This window comes from Eulemur rufifrons, chromosome 7, assembly GCF_041146395.1.
Source record: "Eulemur rufifrons isolate Redbay chromosome 7, OSU_ERuf_1, whole genome shotgun sequence".
Lineage (NCBI taxonomy): Eukaryota > Metazoa > Chordata > Mammalia > Primates > Lemuridae > Eulemur > Eulemur rufifrons.
This window is the reverse complement of record NC_090989.1, coordinates 59,063,290-59,084,344: the sequence shown is the minus strand read 5'-3', so window position 1 is coordinate 59,084,344 and position 21,055 is coordinate 59,063,290. Positions and strand designations below refer to the sequence as shown.

The 21,055-nt window shown below is 39.2% G+C and overlaps 1 protein-coding gene across 1 annotated transcript in view; it reads right to left on the bottom strand.

Moving 5' to 3' along the window:
* Positions 1–7,174, bottom strand: part of GAP43 (growth associated protein 43) — a 96,076-nt gene extending 88,902 nt beyond the window's left edge. The window contains exon 1 of the mRNA XM_069472646.1: positions 6,963–7,174. Within this exon, the coding sequence (XP_069328747.1) occupies positions 6,963–6,992 (30 nt within the window). The 5' untranslated portion in view covers positions 6,993–7,174. The remainder of the gene's footprint in view (positions 1–6,962) is intronic.
* Positions 7,175–21,055: the final 13,881 nt, after the last annotated feature.

Below are 21,055 nucleotides of genomic sequence, written 5' to 3'. Positions count from 1 at the left end.
ACAACCACTAAGGAACACTCCTTAACTTTAGTAGTTGAAGACAAACTTGACTTAAAAATTATTTAGTCTTACAGCTCTTCTCAAGGACAGGCCAATGCAGTCAGAGAAAATAAACCACTTAGAGCCTGGCAAGTGTATCGTCATGGAAAGCTGTGGTTGTAATTTGCCCCACACTGGGCACAATAGATCTGTTTCAGAATCTAAGTCCTTTCAGTCTCTTTAAACCTAAGAAAGACCCAGTTGATCTGATTCTCATTCCTTTAACAGATAGTTGAGGGACTACTTACCATTCACCCTCCCTTTACCTCCATAAAAAGTTCACTTTGTGGGATAATATTATGTGGATTCTTCAGTGGGAAGAAAAAGAAATCCAAATGAAGGTAAAATTAATTTTTGAGCATAGGCCAACAGTACACACATTTTTTTGAAGTTTGTGTGATCAATGATATAAATCAACTAAGGGTAGCAGGAGATGGTTTTAGGTTTTATTTGTAATAGTTGTAGAGCAAAGTAACAAGCACAAGTACTTGGGGCCCCAAAGGAAGGTCACGTGAAGGTCCAAGAGTGTGGTAACCAGGCATCTAAACTGAGACTCTGCTGGCCTCAGAGGGTGGGGCTGGCATGCTTCTTGGTGGGGGAGGAGGACATAGAAGGGCGGTTTCCAGATAGTACCGTCTATGGTAGTTTGGAGAATACAGTCTATACATGGGCTCATTTTGTGCCTACTTTTAGGGAAAACTGACGGTTGTCATGTCCATAAATCAATACCAAGAATCAATGATGATCAGCTCCACTTTAAAATTTCATGCCAATAGAAATAGATTTTCAAAAATCTATTAGTGATTCTATCCATTTAGATATGTTACAACTTGTGGAAAGACTATAAACCTGGCTCCATATTTATTTAGCAAACAGATTATCCATGGTTAAAACCTGTTACTTTAGGTACCTAGAATTATGGTAGACACTAGAGATAGAAAACAAAAATTAAGTGTTCATCCTTTTCCTCAAGTAGCTCACAGTGTGGACACCAGTATGTAAAAAAGTAAATGCTATATGGTACAGTAAGACAAAATGGAGATAGTACAAAATGTAGCTTGGGCACAAAGAAGGTAGAAGAAAACTTAGGGAGGTCCAGAATGGTTTTAAAGATCTAACTCTTCCAGGGAAAATAGGGATATTCCAGGCTGAGAGGGAAGTGTAATGTGGACAGAGAGTACAGTATGAGCAAAGGCTCCAAGGTCTGGAATATTGCTGTGGTGTCAGAAGGTGAGATGGGCGGGTGTTTGAGGATGGCACTGGAAAGGTAGGCAAAACTAGAGCATGTCATCTAGGCTGAGGAGTTATATTTTAACAAGAAAAATAATATGACCAGCTTTGCATTAGGTAAAGATAACTCCAGTGTTATTTGCAAGGAGAATTGAAAAAGAACAATGTGGATATAGGAAGTCCATGTAAGAAGCTATTGCCTTTGTCCAGATGAGAGGTAATAAAAGTTCTGAGCCAGGTTATTTATATAAACAGGTAGGGTTGAAAACCAGAGGAGGTATTCAAAATCTCTTAAACTAGGATTTAGTAACTGGATATGGAAGTTGAAAGAAAGGACTACATTTGGGATTACTGCAAGGTTTCTAAAGCACTGAAGCTAGAAGAACAGTGCCCTAGCAATAAGGGTAATAAGGAAAACCAAATGTGACACAAAACAGAGGACAGGAATTTGGTTTTGTACATACACATAATGAGCTTAGGTGTCTCTGAAATACTTGGATATCTATGAGCTCAGATAAATATCTCGTCTACTGATTTAGAAATCACACAGGTGGTTAAAGCTCTGAATGTGGATAAGATCACCTAGGATTAGAGAGTCGAATGAGAAGAGGAATGGATCAAGATCATGAACCAGGAGATGACTGATGTTTTGCGGGGAAGAGAGTAAAAGAAGCCAGCAAAAGAGACTGAGAAGGTCCTGTCTGAGAGGGGTGGAGAGCTATCCTGGGGCCCGGTAAGGAGAAAGCTCCAGAACCAGGCTAGATAGCAATACAGAATGCCAAAGAGATGTCAAATAAGATGCAGACTAAAGGGTCACTAGATATGGTGCCCTTTCCAGAATATGTTCCAATGGAATTACGGAAACAAAATCCTAATTAAAGTAGATGAAACAGTGACGGGGAGTCATGGAGAGAAGGTGAGTGTGCAGAGAGTGCTTACAGGAACTTTGTTCTACAAGGGGGTGAGGCAGAACACTATAGACATGGGGACATAGAGTCAGGAGAGGATCCTTTAAGATAAAGGAGACACTAGCACATGCACAGGCTATGAGGAAACGAGTTAATACAGTACAAGAGGATGAGGTCTCAAGAGAGAGCAGGGCATGAGGGAGTGAGGTTCTGGAGAAAACACAGGGGAAGGAATCAGAGCACAAGAAGAAGGCTCAACTATGACCAGAAGGAATTCACCTCTAACAGAAAAAGGTTACATGGGGGGCACTTGGCAAGCCTGAAAAACTGACAGTTCTAAGTCGGGCCTCACATTGCAAAACTTGGAGAGAAATATTTTCTTATATTTGTATTGATCTTTGTTTTCACATTAATTTTGTTTAATCCCTGCAAAAATCCTTAAGGGAAACAGGTTTTTTGTTTGTTTCTTTCCTTTTGTTTTTTGGCTTGTTTGTTTGTATTTTTTGGTTTTTGTTCCCATTCCACAGAAGGAAATTGAAGCCCAAGATGATATGATTCATTCAAGATCTCAGAACCAGTAAGTCTCATCAGCCAAGGATTTATAGTACAGTGCTCTTCCCAACACTTCAGAGAATGTTATGAAGATTTAATTATAGTGGTGTAGACGCAACCTGACCATACTTCAGAAATTCAAAAGGGGGAATACCTGTGCACAATCACTTCTTTGGTTTGCAACAGACACTGTTTGGTTGCCTTAATGCCTCTCTTACAACTAATAGGGAAGCGAATAGTTCAGTGCTGTACTTTCTCTTGAAATGACCTGGTTATGTGTATTCTTTGAACTATTAATAGAAGAAGACTTTAGTCTTGTCTTACTTCATCAATATGAACCAGGGGAACATTTGCTAAATATATATGCTCTACTGTTGCCTGAAAGAACCCCACCCCCCTTTCTTATGGGGCGGGTAAAACTCTGAAGTCTGTGGATTAATTCAGCCCCAGGCATAACACTGACAATTTCACTATGATTGAGGCAAAAGAGACCCTAAGCCACCCTCCCTCTTGGTGTATAGGAGCACTGCCCTTTAGCATGAAACATCAAAGAAGGTTTCTATGGTTTTGCCAGCTCAGCACGAAAGAAAATTAACTCTGCATTTTCTTATTCCAGTTGCCTCAGCAAGGGTTGCTAGAGGGTGGGGGGTGGAGAACAGAGTTATACAGACTGTCAGCATGAGAGATCAGGGCTTATTATGTATGCACCCTGCCATGAGTTAGAAAGAATCATAGAGTCACCAGAAATGAACACATTTCTAGATTCACCATGAATTTTCTAAGGTTCTCTGCAAGTCCAGATATTTTGGCAAAAAACAAAAAATGCCCTTTAAACAATTTCTTCTGTTTAAATTCAGAAATGTGTGGTGAAAATGCCTATATTTTTTTAAAAAGAATGAGCAAGCTTCAATTACATTAAGTAGAATGCCTCCATTTAATTAATTCACTAAGTCCCTGGATGACACTGGGTGTGGCTCAGAGAGATTTAGGAGGAATCCAATATATCACCAGGAAGAAGTGCCTGCACCAAGCAGCAAGGCAGCAGCATCCATCCAACACCTTCCTAAGGCTGCAAGGAAAAGGCACAGGGAGGTTGGAATTCTAAGCCTCAGATTAATACTCTCAAAGATAAGAATTATTTGTTGTATGAGGAAAAAGGTGGGGTGCCAGGGGCTGAGAAGTAGAGGGGCTACTTGCTTGCATGGTGTTCTTTACACCTCAATTACAAACTAAAATCATTATTTTTAAACAAAGGAAACACCTCATAGTTTTCTTGCTTTGTGGACACAGATCACACCTTGCAAGTTTTTAATCATCTGCAATACGCATGTCAATTAAGCTATTTAAAGTAAGCCCCAAGATATTTGAAAATCATAAGCCAATAAAATCTCAGGGATTCTTTTATTTTATTCCTCCTTTGCCTACTCATTTACCATATTCTCATCTCTACCCCACTCTCATTCTCTTCTTCCTCCTACAATAATCTATAATGGTAATTAATGGCTAATATAGATTATTTATGCTTTCTTCTCACCCATTGGCAATGTATTACAACTTAGAAATCCAAGATTGCTTCTTTATGCTGCTCAAGTGGAAGAGGAAGGAAGTGCAAGCCCTCCAGCCCCCTCCCACGTTTCTGCTGGATTTCATGGGTGTGGCAGAGTTTAGACCTTTGCAGGTTTTTGCCCTTGTTTTATTCCCTGTTAAGTACTAGGAGGATGAATAGATGTCACCAGGATGGACACCATTGAATTTTGCCATGAATGATATAGGATCATTTCACCCAAAAGAAGGAAACCTGTGTGAGACTTAAGTACTCACACTGTATAAATGCCAGTCAGTGAGTGCAGTGTGAGCCCACGCCCTGAATACACCATTTCCTTCAGTCTGATTGAATGGTATCCTAAATACTAACTAGTATGAATGATATACAACAGTGATATATAGCAGACATGACCTTTTCACACATAAGTACACATTTATAAAATGCATGGGCAAAATAGGACAATTTCTATACCCTTCATTTTCTCTTCTGAATATGAATGATGCTAAAACACAGGAAGGCATGTGAAAACCATACAGAGTACACACATGACTGTTGCATATGAAGTATGTGGATGCTGTACGCATTTACATGTGAATTTCTCCCTAAACACACAATTTCAGTTTCATTAAATCGCACATCAGAGTGAGCGCTTGGGGCTGTCAGTGAGATAGAATCCCAGTGAAGGCAGCTGTCCTCATTTTGGGAAGGGAATTCCTTTAGCCCTAACTCCCTTTCTAAAAATCATGCGTGGATTCCTTTATCAGAGTACATGCATATGTACTTGCATATGTAGAAAGAGGTGGGAACAAGTTGTAAACCAGCATATTTTTCTTTCTGAAATTTAAGATTTTTTTTAATAAATAGCTTTGGCTTTCTTAGGGCTCTGCCTTCCTAAATTTTATTTCCCCAGCTCACCAGTGAAGTAACCTCAGGACTTTTCTTTGATGGTGTACTTAACCCAGACACCTGTATTTATTACATGTATATATTAAAATAAAGGAACACAAGAGAGGAAATGTCCTGGTTTGAAAAATGAGCCAATGGAAGCATCAATGTCCGGAACCATAGAGCGCTTTAGAGAAATGCTGCAAATACCTGCCCCCCACCCCCAATATCTGACTTTTCCCCAAACATCCCCACACGATCCAGGATGTCTGCTACTTTATATTTTATTTATTTATTTATGCCTCTACACCCACTGCTCTGACATTCTGCTGGTCTCCCTTCCCCTTCCTGTTCCTTCTCCTTCATCCTCACTCCCCACCCCTCCTTCCAGGGCGCTGGCTAAATGTGCAAGGCTGGCAGGCTGCTGCTTCTCCACTCTCTTCCACCCCCTTCGGATTCAGGGAGTGTATTACAAATTGCCTAATTTCCAATACCTGCACAGGAAATAATACCCAAATCCGATCTTTTGCACCCCACCCCTAAGGCAATCAATCTGCAAAGCGCTTCTTTGACCAAGCCTGCCACCACTAACCCCCCACCCCACCCCCGCCACCGGCACACACACACACACACACTCACACACACGCACACATTCACCCATATCCCACACCCATTTTTTCCTCCTCAACCTTCGCCAAAATCACTCAAACGTGTTCCAAGAAATGTTTGAAAGCTTCTTTTGGAGACTGCCACGGCACGGTGGGTTGCTGCGGAATACCGCACTCGTCATTCCGCCCCACTCTCACCCCAATCAAGTTTCTAAAATGTCTTTCAAGAAATAAGAGAGCAATTTTAAATGGAAGAAAAACCTGGGCAGTGGGGGAGGAAAGGAGGGTACTCGGTTCTTGCTAATCTTAGATGTGCCCCTCTTTCTGATAAAAATGAGTCACCGCGCTTATCATCCAGGATGTTAGCACGTCTCTGGTCACCGATAACCCCAGGAAAGAAGCAAGGGAAGCGGGGAAGAGAAAAGACCTGGCTTCCAACAGGTAATACCCGGTTCGTCTTTCCCATCCCGTCTGAGCTAAAGGCTCCTAGGGGCGTGGTCCACCCTCTCAGACCAGCTGCTGCACAATCGGCTACTGATCTTAGGAAGGGGATTTTCCCCTTCTACGCGGCCAATTTCTCCCCCAGCCCCAGTTGGGGTTCTCTTAAAAAAAATGTCCCAAATAACAGTTCCATTCATTCATTGAAAAATAAATAAATAAATAAGCCTTCACGTTTTTCCATAAATACCTGCGCCCCTTTGAAGCACATGCATGTACGAAATAAGGCATCTTCCGCAGCACATGTGAGAAAATTGTACGGCAGACAGGCAATAATACTCAGCCTTGGATATTATTTTCTCAACCTGCTTTTTGCAAATAATATAAAGGTTCGCCTCCCCATCTTGTAGGTAGAGCCCACGTCTTCTTCCCCACACCCCTTTCCACATCCACACCCTCAGGACCAGTGACCTAAAACGCTGAGCATTCACTAATAGGAAAAAAAAAAAAATCTTATTTCAAGCCAAACAGACGTATTTTTTCTTCCCTTACCCTAATTACTAGCAGCATTCCAAAACCAGAGCATGAAAGACAGAAAGGAATAAAAGCTGGGATGCAAGCATCAGTTACCATATGCTAAGGAAACGCGAGCACCATGGCCAGAGCAGAAGCAGTAAAAAAAATTTTTGCCTTTACAGGGAAATATTGTACTCCGGTAATTTCACAACAGCAAAAAGTAAAAATCTTTAGCTCTACCTGTTTGGTTCTTCTCATACAGCACAGCATGGTTGTAACGTCCCTTGCCTTCTTCCTGCCTTCTCTCCTTTCCTCCTCTCTCTTTCTTATTCCCCCCCTCTCCACCTCTTTTCTGCTCGCTTGCTCACTCGCTCTCTCGCGCTAGCGCGCTCTCTCTCTCCCTCCCTCCCTCTCTCTCCCGCACACACACCAGGGCAGTTAGCAGCAACTGTAAGGTCCACAGCTATTGCTCATCGCACATGCTCTCTCTCTCCTGCGCGCTCGCTCCCTCTCTCCCTCTCTCTCCCTCTGTTTCTCTCTCTCCTCTTTTTTCTCTCTCCCCACCCAATCTCTATCTACATGTCTTTTTCTTCCCTCTTTCCTCCGTCTCTTTCTCAGAATTGTTCACTAGCTTTCAATGACTAATCACTTCCCCCAACCCCTACCCCCACTCTAGACAGTCACCCCCTCCCAGTCCCCTGCCAGCCTCATGAATATTTAAACATCTCCAATCTGGACCCAATTACCCACCGACTTTTCCACTGCATTGAGAGGGTGATGGGGTGGGGGCAGAGGATATTCCAGCCAATCCAGGAGATATGATGGAGCATGTTTTAGGGAAGAAGGGATTGAAGAATGCTTGTATTTTTTTTACTAACTCTTCTCCTCTTTTCCCAATAACATAAAAGCAAAACACAGCTATTCCTAAAGAGGAAATGTAGTCAGACCTATACAATATAAGTTATATCTGCCATTTAGATTTTATGCACAGTTAATAATTGTAGGGATTAAGTTCTCTCAAAAAATAAAATAATATGTAACTATAATACACTGTATATATACTGTTCTTAGTACACATAACCTAAAATAAATACACACATATAAACTTAAATATGCAAAAATATATATCATATATGCTCCAATATTATCCTGGAAAAATCCACCTGAGTATATAGCATTTTAAATATTCTAAGCACTTGAGTTCAGAATAATAATGTTTAGGAATTAGCATTCATATCTAAAATCACGTGGTAGTTTTTTTCTTAATGCACATACAGTACACATATTTGAAAATTGTGGTTTCTTCTAATTTTACTGAAAAAGCTAAGCACATTTGAACAACAGGTCTGTGTAATACTGATGATGACCAGAATGATATTTTCCAGTTTGGAAAAGATGGATAAAAGTAAACTCATCTGTGACAAGAAAAAATACATTATGAAACCTACTTCTTTGATTACTTCTGTGGTCTTTCATAATTTGCAGCGAGGAACATGTAACTTTTAAAATGTCTATAAAACAAATTTTTATTATTTATTGCTGTATGAGCTTGAATATGTCACTGAAGCTTTTTGCACCTAATTTTCTCATCTTTGAAATGGAGATGATAATGCCAATTTTGCTAACATGTTGTGAGGACCACATGATATAATACATGCAAAGCACAACAGAGCCTCTCTTATTGTGCAGCAGCCTTACTCCAGAGGCTGCACTTTTCTGAAAGTTTGGTGACATTTTCAAGCGAATGTCGCAAAGAACTTTTCAAACTATTTCTTGTTGTTCATTAGTGATGACAAGCATCGGTAATTAAACAGCTCATATTCTTCCTAGTTCCTCCTAAACATATACCTAGCTAATAGGTGGCAACCAGACAGCTTATTATCATGAATATTTCAGGATCATTGAGCTCAATAGGTGCTTAACACATTTCGGGAGGGAGGGGCACATAACCCATAACACCTGCATTGTCTGTCAGTACTTGCTGATTTCACTTACTTATTCAACATTTTCTATGTTGCAAAAATAATCCTGCCCTCAAGGAGATACACACATACGTGAAAGGCAAAACAAATGCTATTTGAAGAGAACATAATTCAATGTCAAATGTGTATTTTTAGGAATTCAAAATAGGAAATAAATCACTGTGGACTAGGGTAGGCCTTTTATTTCATAATTAGGATTTGAACACATAGAGAAGACACAATGAGTTTTAGACAAGGGCAAGAGATAATGTGAGAAATGACAAAAAGCACAAACAATTACTGTATGATCAAGGGACTGTCAGTATGCACAGGAGGGGAGGTTGTCAAGGGTAGTAGTAAGAGACAAGCTGGGAAAGGTAGGTTAAAGCCAGATTAAGAGGCACCTCAAAGACCAGGCTAAGGGTATATCTTAGTTTCCTAAGCCTGCTGTAACAAATTTCCACTAATTTGGTGGCTTAAAACAACAGAAACTTATTTTCTCACATTTTTGGACGCCAGAAGTCCACAATCAAAATGTTGGCAGGGTTAGTTCCCTCTGGAAGCCCTGAGGGAGAATCCATTCCATACCTTTCTCCTGGCTTCCATGGTCAGTCCTTGGCATTGTTTGTTTTGAAGGTACATCACTCCAATCTCTGCCTTTATCTTCACATGACTTTCCCTCCTCTGTGTCTCTGTGTCTTCTGCTCTTCTTACAAGGACACCCATCATTGAATTTAGGGCCCACCCCAAATTTAGGATGATCTTATCTTGAGATTTATAACTTAATTACAAATAACATCTGCAAAGAGCCTTTTTCTGAATAAGTTCACATTCACAGTACCAGGAATTAGGACTTGGATGTAGCTTTTGGGGACTACAAGGGATTAGACCTAAGGTTTGTGAATGGGGACAATTTAGAGAATACCTGTGATAACGTTGTATAGTATGGAATGGTGAGAAGGACACACTGGGGCCCAGTGACAAGAACGTGAAGTTCTTCTAATGCATAGATCTGGGAGGAAAGGTAGAAGAAACAGTAAACTGTCACTTGTTAAGTGCCTAGCATGTTCCAGGTATCACATATTTTGTCTCATTTATCTCACAGGAGACTATCTAGGGGAAAGGGAAAAATGGAAGAACTGAAAGTCATATGGAGATTGAACCTAAGCAGCCTAGAGAGAGAATTAAAAAATCAGATGTCAGAAGGTCCAGAAATGGGCCTAGTTTTGTGAGGAAGGTGATGAGTCAGGTTTGAAAGTGTTCATTTTATGGAAGCATTGACATGTTCAAGTGCAGTACAAGATCAGATTGTAAGAAACAAGATTCAGAATTATCTTCCTATGGGTAATTGTTGGAGCCATCGAACAGAATTTATTTTCTGAGCTATGGTGTGCTATAGAAATCAGAGGACCAAAGAAGAGACTTGGAGAAATATCCAGAATTCATTAAAGACAGGATCAAGAAAAGGAGCAATCAAGGGGGTAGAAACAGTAATATCCTCAAAAATGCTTAAGAAAGTTTCCTTGCTTTATCTTCTTAAAATTCATTTATTAACTCGATTGTCTTGTCATTATTTAAAAAGTTACAGAATTAAATGTACCTAGGTATGATTTTATAAGTATCCATAGCTAGAACTATTCATGGAATGACACAACCTCATTCCAGAGGAAGGGAACATTCTATATTTTGCTATCTTAAGATATTATTTTAAAACATCCTCAGTGGAAATACTGAGATTCAAAATCCATAACAATAGCTGGTCAGAAAATGACATATCATGACCCAAGATTTAAAGTAGGACACCACAGAGGGCACTGACATTAAACTAACATCCTTTCTCCCCAAAAGAAATAAAACAAAACAAACTGCAAACCAACATCTCTATGACCCAATGGTAGAATTAATAAAGCATTTGGTCCTCACTATAGTGAGGCATTATCCACACATGGATGCCTTGTATGCATCTACAAGGTGATGAAGAAATAGCAGCAGAAACCACAAAATTAGATACTTGCTCTATACAAAACAAGCTACAACAATAATTATACCTAAGAGTGTACTGGGAAATTTTTAATCCTCTTGTGAACTTATAAACATTCTTTAACAACATTTGGTCTCAAATGGTCTTGATATGGGGCACATTTATTGAGGTTTGTTGGCAACAAACCACCCCTAAACATGGATTCCTCATGTTTGCCCTGTCCCATGACTTGGCAATGAGCAATACAATGTTGAGTAAAATTTCCCTCAAATAGGAACTCCAGAATTAGGTATTTGACTAGTTGGTGGAAATACACAGAGATGGCACATAGATACCCCAATTTCAAACTAAAACTCAGCTTGACATCTTGGCTGCCAGCTTGTTCCTCTTCCTGTAGTCCCAGTATTAGTGAGGTGCCCATCACTCATCATTCCCCCAAGCCAGCATCACCTCTTCCTTCTCCATCACAACCACCACTGCACAACCGACTAGTTTTCATCATCTCCTAAATGTTCTGCCCATCTTTATCTCTGAAATATTCTTTTCTGAAATCTTTCTTTGCTCTTTCTTACTCAATTCCTCTAACGCAGACCGTCAGCATGTCTTGCCAAGATTATTGCAATAACATTCTAATTGGTTTTGCTATTTTTGCATTTACCACCATTTAATTCTACCTTCCACATTGCACCCAGATGGATTTATATAGAATGAAAATCAAATAATATCCCTCCGCCTCTTAAAATCCCTCTTGGATCCTCATGCCATAATTAGTTTCAAACTTTCAGTGCACATAAGAATCGTCTGAGAAACTTGTTAAAAATACAGATTCTCTGGACCTTTTTGACAGATCATTGGACTCAATAGACATGGGGTAGCACTTAGAATGGGCAATGTGTATAGTCATCCTCAGAGAACTTTGACATAAATGATCCTTGGATCATGCTTTGAGAAAGAATGGCCTGAGGAACAAAGGCCATGCTCGAACTCATGGGACCCCTTTTACTATTCCAGCTGTGTCTTCTACCTCATCCCTTTTTGCAGTCTACAATGTAGTGAAGAAATTGTCCAATGAACATCACATCTTCTTTCAATTCTTTAGGTCATTCTGTTCCATATACTTTTACAAAAATTTACCCACTGGACATGAGTCTTGGAAACCGAGTAACCAGATAAATAGTAAATTTCTCCCTTCCTTGAACCTCCACAAGAGACTCACTCTGCCTCCTCTGATCCCACAGCACCCAGAGCATAGTATTTTATTGGCACCTACCACACTAATATTGTTTACTGTCCTCACTCAAATGTAAATTCCTTGTTTGCAGGGGCCCTCTCTTATTCATCTTTATATCCCTAGCACCTGGCCTGGATGGCTGGCACATAACAGGTACTCAGTAAATATTTTCTGACTGGCCCTGGATTGCTGTCCTGGGATGTTGCTGCCAGACAGAGCCTGCCAAAGGCTTCCAGGCAGACATGGCTGCATCTGGTTCCAGGGAGAGGATTGCCTCTATGAGATGATGTCACCATATTAATTAGGCTGATAGCATTTCAGTATGGCCTCACTGCCAGGATTCGCCCTGCTTCCTGTAGGCAGACAAGATTTCTGACCAGGACCTGGATGATTTTTAGGACCTCTAAATCTCCACCCATCTTTCCTGACTTGTCTCACAACCTCCCAGAGTTCCTCCTTCCAACACACCCTGGAGGCCATCTGAATCTCTAAGCAGCCAGTGTCCCAGAACAAGGAAATCTTAGGGGAGGAAACTTGTGCCCATGGCACTAGATGGAAGACAAGATGAAAGGCTTGTAGCCCATAAGCTAAGACTCAACTTGCCACTCAGCTTTAGCAGAAGTTTATGATTGCCTGAGTGAACAAATGTAACTCAGTGGCTTACCAAGTGCATTTAGCAGCTGAGGTGAAAAATTCCATTAGGTGACACAACTCTACCACCAACATACCATCAGAGGCTGAAATCAGAGCACTTAATTTGACTTGGTTGTTGGAGTAACCACAGAACTTTTCACATACCTTTTTTCTATTCCCCTCTCAGCTAATAGTTTGTTTACTAGCCTATGCCCTGCCTGGAATGCACATTTCTGGATGACAAGCACCATGTCTTAGTTTTTAAATTTGTTTTTGGTGTTTCCAGCAGAGATGCATAGATTTTATGGGGCTTAAAGATTACATGATTTTGGGGGGCCTTCTTTAAGAAAAAGAATACAAGTTAAGTATGAAATGAATACTTATGTAGAATGAAGAAAGAAATCACAGGTTATACATTTTTAAAAATTGATATCTACCACAAATATCACAACATTCAGAAAAATAAAGGTAATATTTTCTAATAACTGTCTGGTAGTTTTCCATAATACTTTTTTAAAATAGTTATTTTAGCTGCATGCTCTTTAATCACCTCTTTATGGCAATGATATTATAAAATAATTTTTAAAGGGGAATGGAAAGATAATCTAGTTTTTTTTCCCTAACACAGTTGATTGTATTTGTTTTTATTATTGAGAGTTGGGAGGCTTAAAACATGAGATCTCACATATATATGTATTTGCTGTGTAGGGTACTGGCAGTAATACAAAAACAAAGGAATTCCTAGAAACTCTATTTCAAACAATTTCTATAGAAAGAGAAAAATATGTGTGATATATTTATAATTGTATGTGCAGCATTATCAAATTTATTCCTGACCAGAAAAAAAATTTTTGATTTTGATTGGGCTTTGATAAGAACTGAATCTCCCACTCAAAATTTTACACAAGTAATGCTTGAAAGAATTTCCCAGAGACTAGCTTCTGGCTTTGTACATTTTAAATCTTGTTTCTCGTCTTTACCATGGGATTCAGGTGCCAGGTGGTTTGGATATGCTTATATTGTAATTCAACCACTGGCCCTGCACTTCTTTCTAGTCATGATGCCCAGTGAGTTGGCTGGCACACTGCATTTCTTAAAGCCACTCCTATACCACAATGGCTAGCAATAACTTAACTCTACATACAAGTCCCTAGGAGAAACATAAATATATTCCATTAAAACAAATCTACATATAATACGAATACAAACCCTTCATCTTAGCTGGTTCCCTGAATAGCCCAGAGCCATTCAGCACAAACTGACATGAGAGGAAATGTTACAGAGCAGAAAGAGACAGCTGTAAGGGGTTGCAATTAAAATATTTTACTATTTCAAATTTTATACAAATGCACAACCATGTGCCACATGGTCCATCCAAGTGAGGAGCTCTGAAGTTTAGGCTGCCTTAGTTTCTTGGTTAATGTGTTTCTGGTTTCTGGGATCAAGTACAGAGCCATTGAAATTTCAATAAACAATTATTAAAGAACAGGAGGGAGGGAGAAAGGGAGAGACAGTAAAGAGAAGTGTGGAATTAGGGGAAAAGGGAGAGAGGAAGGTTGTTTGAACTAAAGTTCAATCATTGATTTTCAGGATACCCAATTGTTTCAATTTGCAATTGTTATTTTGTTCTAAACAGACATGGCTCTATTTCTCACCACTTCCACTCGTATCCTGAATTTGGTCCCCTCTAAACTTCCTTCTGGAATGCACATGGCTTGGAGAAATGACAAAATGCAGCCTTTCTGGTGGGCTGTGAACATGAAGCTCCCCATTTGTGTTCCATTAAGTGCTAACTGCCACCACATGGGCAATCAGGGAGGTGTCCTTCTTCAAAGACTAGATTCTTAAACCCATCCACTTTTATCTTTGCTCAGGTCTTATGATACCTCTTTTACTATAATGCCTTATGATAGCACCTTCTAAAATGCACTGTCTTCTACAGACTGGACCAGTGCTGGGAGGTTTCATACACTATATAACTTACAGTTGTATAATAAAAGAAATTTCAGATATATATTAATAGCTTCATGTTACTTAATTTGCTTATGTCGGCATGAAGCACTCACAGATTTCACTGATTTCGACTCTCGTTCCAAGAGGGAAGTTCATCCTATAATTTAATCCTTTAGGTTATTTTTCCCCTTAGTCCCTTCCCCTCCCCACCTCCCACTATGATTCTATCAAGTCTGAAACTGAGCTTCTTTTCCTTAACAGCCTTGGTCCTTTTATGTCTAAAATCCATGTATACCCTTCTCCTTTAAATTAAAATGCTTCATAGTGAAGGCCTCTGAAACACATCTAGATTGATTAATATGTTGTCCACAGAATTTTCGTGAACAAACTTCTCCATTCTCTGTCCTGAAGGCTCTGGATAAATATTTCCAATAATCCTCATTTGGTCGACTCCTTTTCTTCCTTCTCTTTCTCAGCCTATTCAACCTGAAGACAAGGATGAAGACCTTTAGGATGATCCACTTCCACTTAATGAATAGTAAATATATTTTCTCGTTCTGATGATTTTCCTAAGAACATTTTCTTTCCTTTAGCTTACTTTATTGTAAGAATATAGTATATAATACATATAACATACAAATATGTGCTAATCAACTGTCCACGCTATCAGTGAGGCTTCTGGTTAACAGTAGTAAGCTGTGACTAGCAGGAGGTCAGCAGCCCAACCAAGTTACTCAAGAATCAACTTCTATCCACACCATAGTCTCCCAATCCACACTAAGTGTTGAGTGCTAGAAGGTGATACTATATGTACACTAGTTCATATTTTTAATTGATTTCTTTAGACTATACTGCATTGGAAGGTTACAATTGTTTAAACTGGAGCTCAAAATGTCATCTTGTCTATCTTCCTGCCACTAATTAGTCACTCTAAAGTTTTAATTTTTTTTTAAATCAAGAGAGTCTTTCATTAAAGTTTTGTCATTCCCATTACTAATATCTGATATATTAGGAATCTCTTTTCCTCAAGCTAGCAAATTGTCATCTTCTGGACCTCCGTCAGTGTGGATGTGTTTAATGGTCTGAATGACAATGAGGATGTAGGCTTCCCCTTAATAAGCCTTGAAATAATTAGCTTCACAGAAATTAGTCCCTGCATGCCTTCAGTGGTTTGCATGGCATGCTGCTGCACTTCAAAGATTCCAGGTTAGACAACACCTAGAAGATCATAGGCACAGCTCCTCATTTGATGTTACCAAATGTTAAAACATGCTGTGCTTGAAGAAAGGTTCCTTCCAAAGTTTTTCATTTTAAACTTTTGACAACTGTTGGGATAGTCTTTCCTATAGAAACTGATATTTGTCTCCCTCTAAGGTTCACCTGTTAGTCCTATGGCCTTAGGGCCACCAAGAATAATCTCTCTTTTACATATCATTTCAGCAAATGGTTTAATAGAACTCATGCATCCTCCCTGAGTCTTCTGCATTCTGTGTACTTCCTGAGCTATCCTTCATGTAACAAGACTTTGGTCTCTTCATTCTGGTTACTCTCCTAACTGCTTTCAACACACAATAATTTATATCCCTGAAAACATAGTATGCATAACTAATAATTATATCTGAGATGAGAATGGATTACATGGGAACAGTGAATAAATCACTGCCATAATTTTAGATTTTAAATATCAATTAATACATCACAGAACTGCAAGAACTCTGGGGTGTGTGTGTGTGTGTGTGTGTCCACCACCATACCAATAGATTGTGAAATTATTCAGTGGTATGCTGGCAAATGTTTAACAACTCATTCTCAGGGGGAAGAAAAAGACATGATTTATAGCATTTTCCAATTTCCATGATGTAAATACTCCCACTATGGCATATTTCAAGCCACAAATGTGGCATCACCAAATGCAGAGCTAGAAAGAGATGCACAACATAACAGTGTTATGTAATATTTCCACCAATTATATACAATACACAATAATATCAAGAGCATAGATAACAGTAAATTATAATAAAATAATTAGGAAATGATGCATTTCAGGTATTTATTATCTTTGTCTTTAGTGATTTCATTTTGAGTTTACATAATTTAATTTTTAATAATGGCTATGTTTAACAACTGGCTTGTAAAATTCCTGAAAACTTAGCAATTGGTTCAAAAAAGCCCATACAACCGTGTCTGCAATAGCACAAATTTACTCCAACTAGAATTTTGAAACATTTGTTTATAGTATCCTGAAGTTGTCCAGTTCTATTTTTAAGTTTTATTTTTTCACCTGGGTAAACTATTGTATATGTATTGTTGTTTATTTTTATCTTCTTAGATACAACCAATCATTTCATCCTGTCCATAACTCTTTAGTTCCTAATTCTGTCATCTCAGATCTCCATCATCTTTATCCTTTCTGGCTTTCACACATTTGATGAGCAAGCCTTATATTTCTCTACCCAAGGCACTGAATTAAAAAAAACACGCCTGACAGGACAGAGCCAAGGACAGAATCCTTGGCTATGCAAATAGAATTCTCCCTCCAACAAGCATCAAATCATTAATCAGCATTGATTCAACAAGGTATTTGTCTACTGAACTGACTTTGCATCCAGTCCAAATTTCTCCACCTTGTCCATAAGACTCTGGATAGGTTATTTACAAAGCGCATGACTGAGAAACCCTCACTCTCTTCCTTCTCATGTCAAAGAAAAAGGTTACATTGCCCCTAGGCAAAGCTGATCACTTTCTCAGGATTCATCAATTACCCCTCCTCTCTTTTCTCTCTTTTCAACTTGCCTCTTGTTTTCTACCTCAACCCTCTGGCATATAAACATAACATATAAGCAGTGTCTAAAAGTCTTTGTGTTTCCACTCTGCTTTTTATCCTATTTGCAATATTGCATATTTCAATTTTTTCCACTTTCTTTGGGCTTACTATTCCATCTGTCCCCCTGTATTCTCAGCAGATGACTAATACCATAACCCTGTTCCCAGTTACAAGGTGGATGCATTCAGGCAGGGACTCCACCCATTTGCTGCTTTGCCACCTTCAGACTTATCAGCACCTGAACCTGGCCAAGTGAAAGTGTAAGTTTCCCCTCCATATTTGGAATACCATCTTCTCATAGTAATTCCTCAGAGACTTTGGTTCTGCTACTCTATCTCCTATATCATCGTCTGTTTCTCAACTGAGTCTTTAGCCTCATCCTTTAAAGGATTATAGCCTCTGCCTTTTCTTCATAAACAAAATATTTTCCTTTGATCCTAGTTCTCTATCTCACTGTACCCCTCTCTGCCCACCATCTGCACATCTTCAATTTTTATTCAGCTCTCAGTTCTCAGAAATTTGCCTTCTGTGTTCACCACTCCATGGGGTTGGATTAGGTCACCAGGAACTTCTTAGCTGCCAACACACACACACACACACACACACACACACACACACACTTTTCATGTCTTACCTTATAAGGCTTCTCTGAGGCTTTAAGACTAACCACTCCTGTTTTGTTTTGTTTTTCCTTTGATTAATTTCTTTTTATCTTTGTTTCAATAACACCTTACTCTCCTAATTTTCTTGCTTCGTCTCTGTTCGCCTTCTCTTTTTTCTTGTCGGGTTTCTCTTTCTCAGTCTCCACTTGCCTGGGCATTCTCAGCAATGCCCACAGCTTCCACCACAACATCTTTGTGTGTGACTCTAAATTCTCTATTTTCAGCCCAGACCTTGCTGGAATTCTACTTCAAATGCAGATCTCCATATGCATGATTCACTCTCCCAAAATGAACATCTTATCTTCTCTCTGCATCCTCTCGCCAAAATACGCACCTCTCCCTGAAATCCCTATTCTGGTGTATAGGGCCACCGCTCACCCACTTGCCCAGGCCAGAAATATCCTGGAAACCTCCCTCTTCCTCTTCACCCACATTCAATAAGTCACGAAACTCTCTAGATGTGAATACATAAAATTCTTGTCAGCTTTTTTTTTTTTTTTTTTTTTGAGACAGGGTCTTGCTTTATCTCCTGGGCTCGAGTGCCGTGGCGTCATCATAGCTCACAGCAACCTCAAACTACTGGGTTTGAGTGACACACCTGCCTCAGCCTCCCAAGTAGCCGGGAATACAGGTGCCCATCCGACTAATTTTTTCTGTTTTTTGTAGAGACCGGGGTCTCACTCTTGCTCAGGCTGGTCTTGAACTCCTGGTCTCAAGTGATCGACCTTGGCCTCCCAAAGTGCTAGGCATGAGCCACCACTCCTGGCATTCTTGTCAGATTTTTTAAATGATAGTTTGCCCATTACTTTACCTGCCTGCAGTCTCTTACTCTTTAATCTTTCCTCTACTTACAACCAGAATAATCTTTCTAAAACCAACCTTCCAGATCCTTCTCTACTTAATACCCCACATTGACTCCCAGTTCACTGCAGGAAAATGTCTAAATGCCTCATCACCGCATAACCTGCCTATGTACCTTGCCAGTGACATCCCTAAACATCTAATTTGCTGCACTTTCCAAAGAAATCTATGCCTTAATTATCTCTATGCATTTATATACACTGACCTCAATTCACAGTATGATTTCTCCCATTGTCTAGTGATGAAATTCTCATTTTTTCAAGAAATAGTTAAAATAGACCCTCTTCTGTGAAACCTGACCACATTCCTCATGCCACCATTTCTTGTCTGTTATTGTTCTTTCTTGTACAGGCACTTGTCAAGCACTTATCACATGCTATTGACAGTATTTATGTGCCTGCCAATTTCTGTTACAAGATGGAAATTAAAAGACTAATATTTTTTTCTTTAAAAAAAATTTTTTTTATATTTCAGCATATTATAGGGGTACAAATGTTTAGATTACGTCTATGGCCCTTGCCCAACCCGAGTCAGAGCTTCAAGCATGTCTATCCCCCAGATGGTGCACACTGCACCCATTACGTGGAAACTAACATATTTCTTAAAAGAAGGAATTGAATTTTATTTACCTTTGTATCTCCAATTCTTGGCACATGGCCCATCATATCCTGGGTAATTCAGTAAATCTTCACTGAATGAATGGCTTTCCCTTATTTAATATTTTATACCTCAATCAAAGAAAGAAATGTGGAAACAAGCATGATTTGTTCTTGGTAAATAAATGCTGGCTCTTCGGGATTAGTACTTTTTTATCTAGTCTCAAAACAGAATTTCAGTATTCAGCTCTAGATTTATGAGCCAATATTAAGCTCATTAATTGTTGGATAAACTTTTGTCTCCTCATTTTAATTTTGAAAAATAGAAATAAAATTTGCCCAAATCCAACCTTCCGAACTCAGAAATGCTACTGTAGACACACTGCCATTAAAGTAAGACATCACTATTGGGTAAAATTTCTTGGAGTGTATGTATGTACGTGCAAAATCAGGCACAGAAGGGATAAATCAGGAAGGTTTTAGAGGTATAAGTAACTAAACCCCAATTAGTGATGACTTAAAAAATAAGAGATGAATTCTATTCTATAATAAGAAGTGTGGTGGTAGATAATTGTTTATATTTGATCATCTCATGGATGGTATCATTAGGGACCCAGGCTTTTTCCTCATCTACTCTGCCATCTTTAACTGCTTCTTTGTTGTTCCTCCCTTCCCCAGAGCCCTCTCCCCCATCTTAGATGGGTGTTGCCTCTGGTGGTAAAATGGCTGCTACAGCTGCAGGTATTATAGATGCTTTACAGGCAGGTAAGAGGGGAAGGGACAGTGCTGATATCTCGCCTTTTTATAAGGAAGTAACAGCTTTCCCAGAATTCGCCCCCCCCCCCCCCCCTGCAGACTTTGTTCTGTGTCACATTGGTCAGAGTTGAGTTGAAGGATATTTAGACAGCAGAGAGACTGGAAAAATAAGAATCTTGCCTTTTTTTAGTGTCCATAGTTGAAGGTAAGCAGGGGAAACTGGGATTGGAAAACAGCTCCTGTCTGCCTGAGGGGAGGTGTCACTGCCTAATCACTGCTGCTTCCCAATTAGTATTGGTTTTTAGCTTATATTACTCCATTGCTTTCTTAATTCAAAAATTTTACTGAACTTGTCCCTGGATAGTTTGGACATGGCTTCTGCTGTCTTTCCCACCTGCATAGCATCTGTTTTGAATAATTTTTCCCCCTGATATATTCAATGGCATTTTTGTAGCCAAAATTCTAATCTTTTCCACTGTCTTTCTAACCTCTTTAAGTCTGTTTATATTGTTTTATCTTAAACAACTCAAAATTTAATAAAATTTGCAAATTTTGCTAGTGCACTGCACATTCCCTTCTAGATCATGCATTTAATACTACATAGAACCAAATCAGAATGTATAATATTGACCTTTGAGTCATCCTGATGGGAACATTTCTCACCAACTGTTTGCATGCTCATTTTATAATTTCTTCACATCTCTAAACCAAGACTTGGGCCTTTAAAGAGATCTTTAAAGAAGATCAAAACTAAAAGGAGATTCTGGTGTCAATGCACCAACTCCTTTCATTTTATAGTTCAGATAACTGAGACCAAGAAAGTCAAAATGACTTCTTAGTGTTTGAAACAATGATAGAAACTCTAGTTTCTTGGC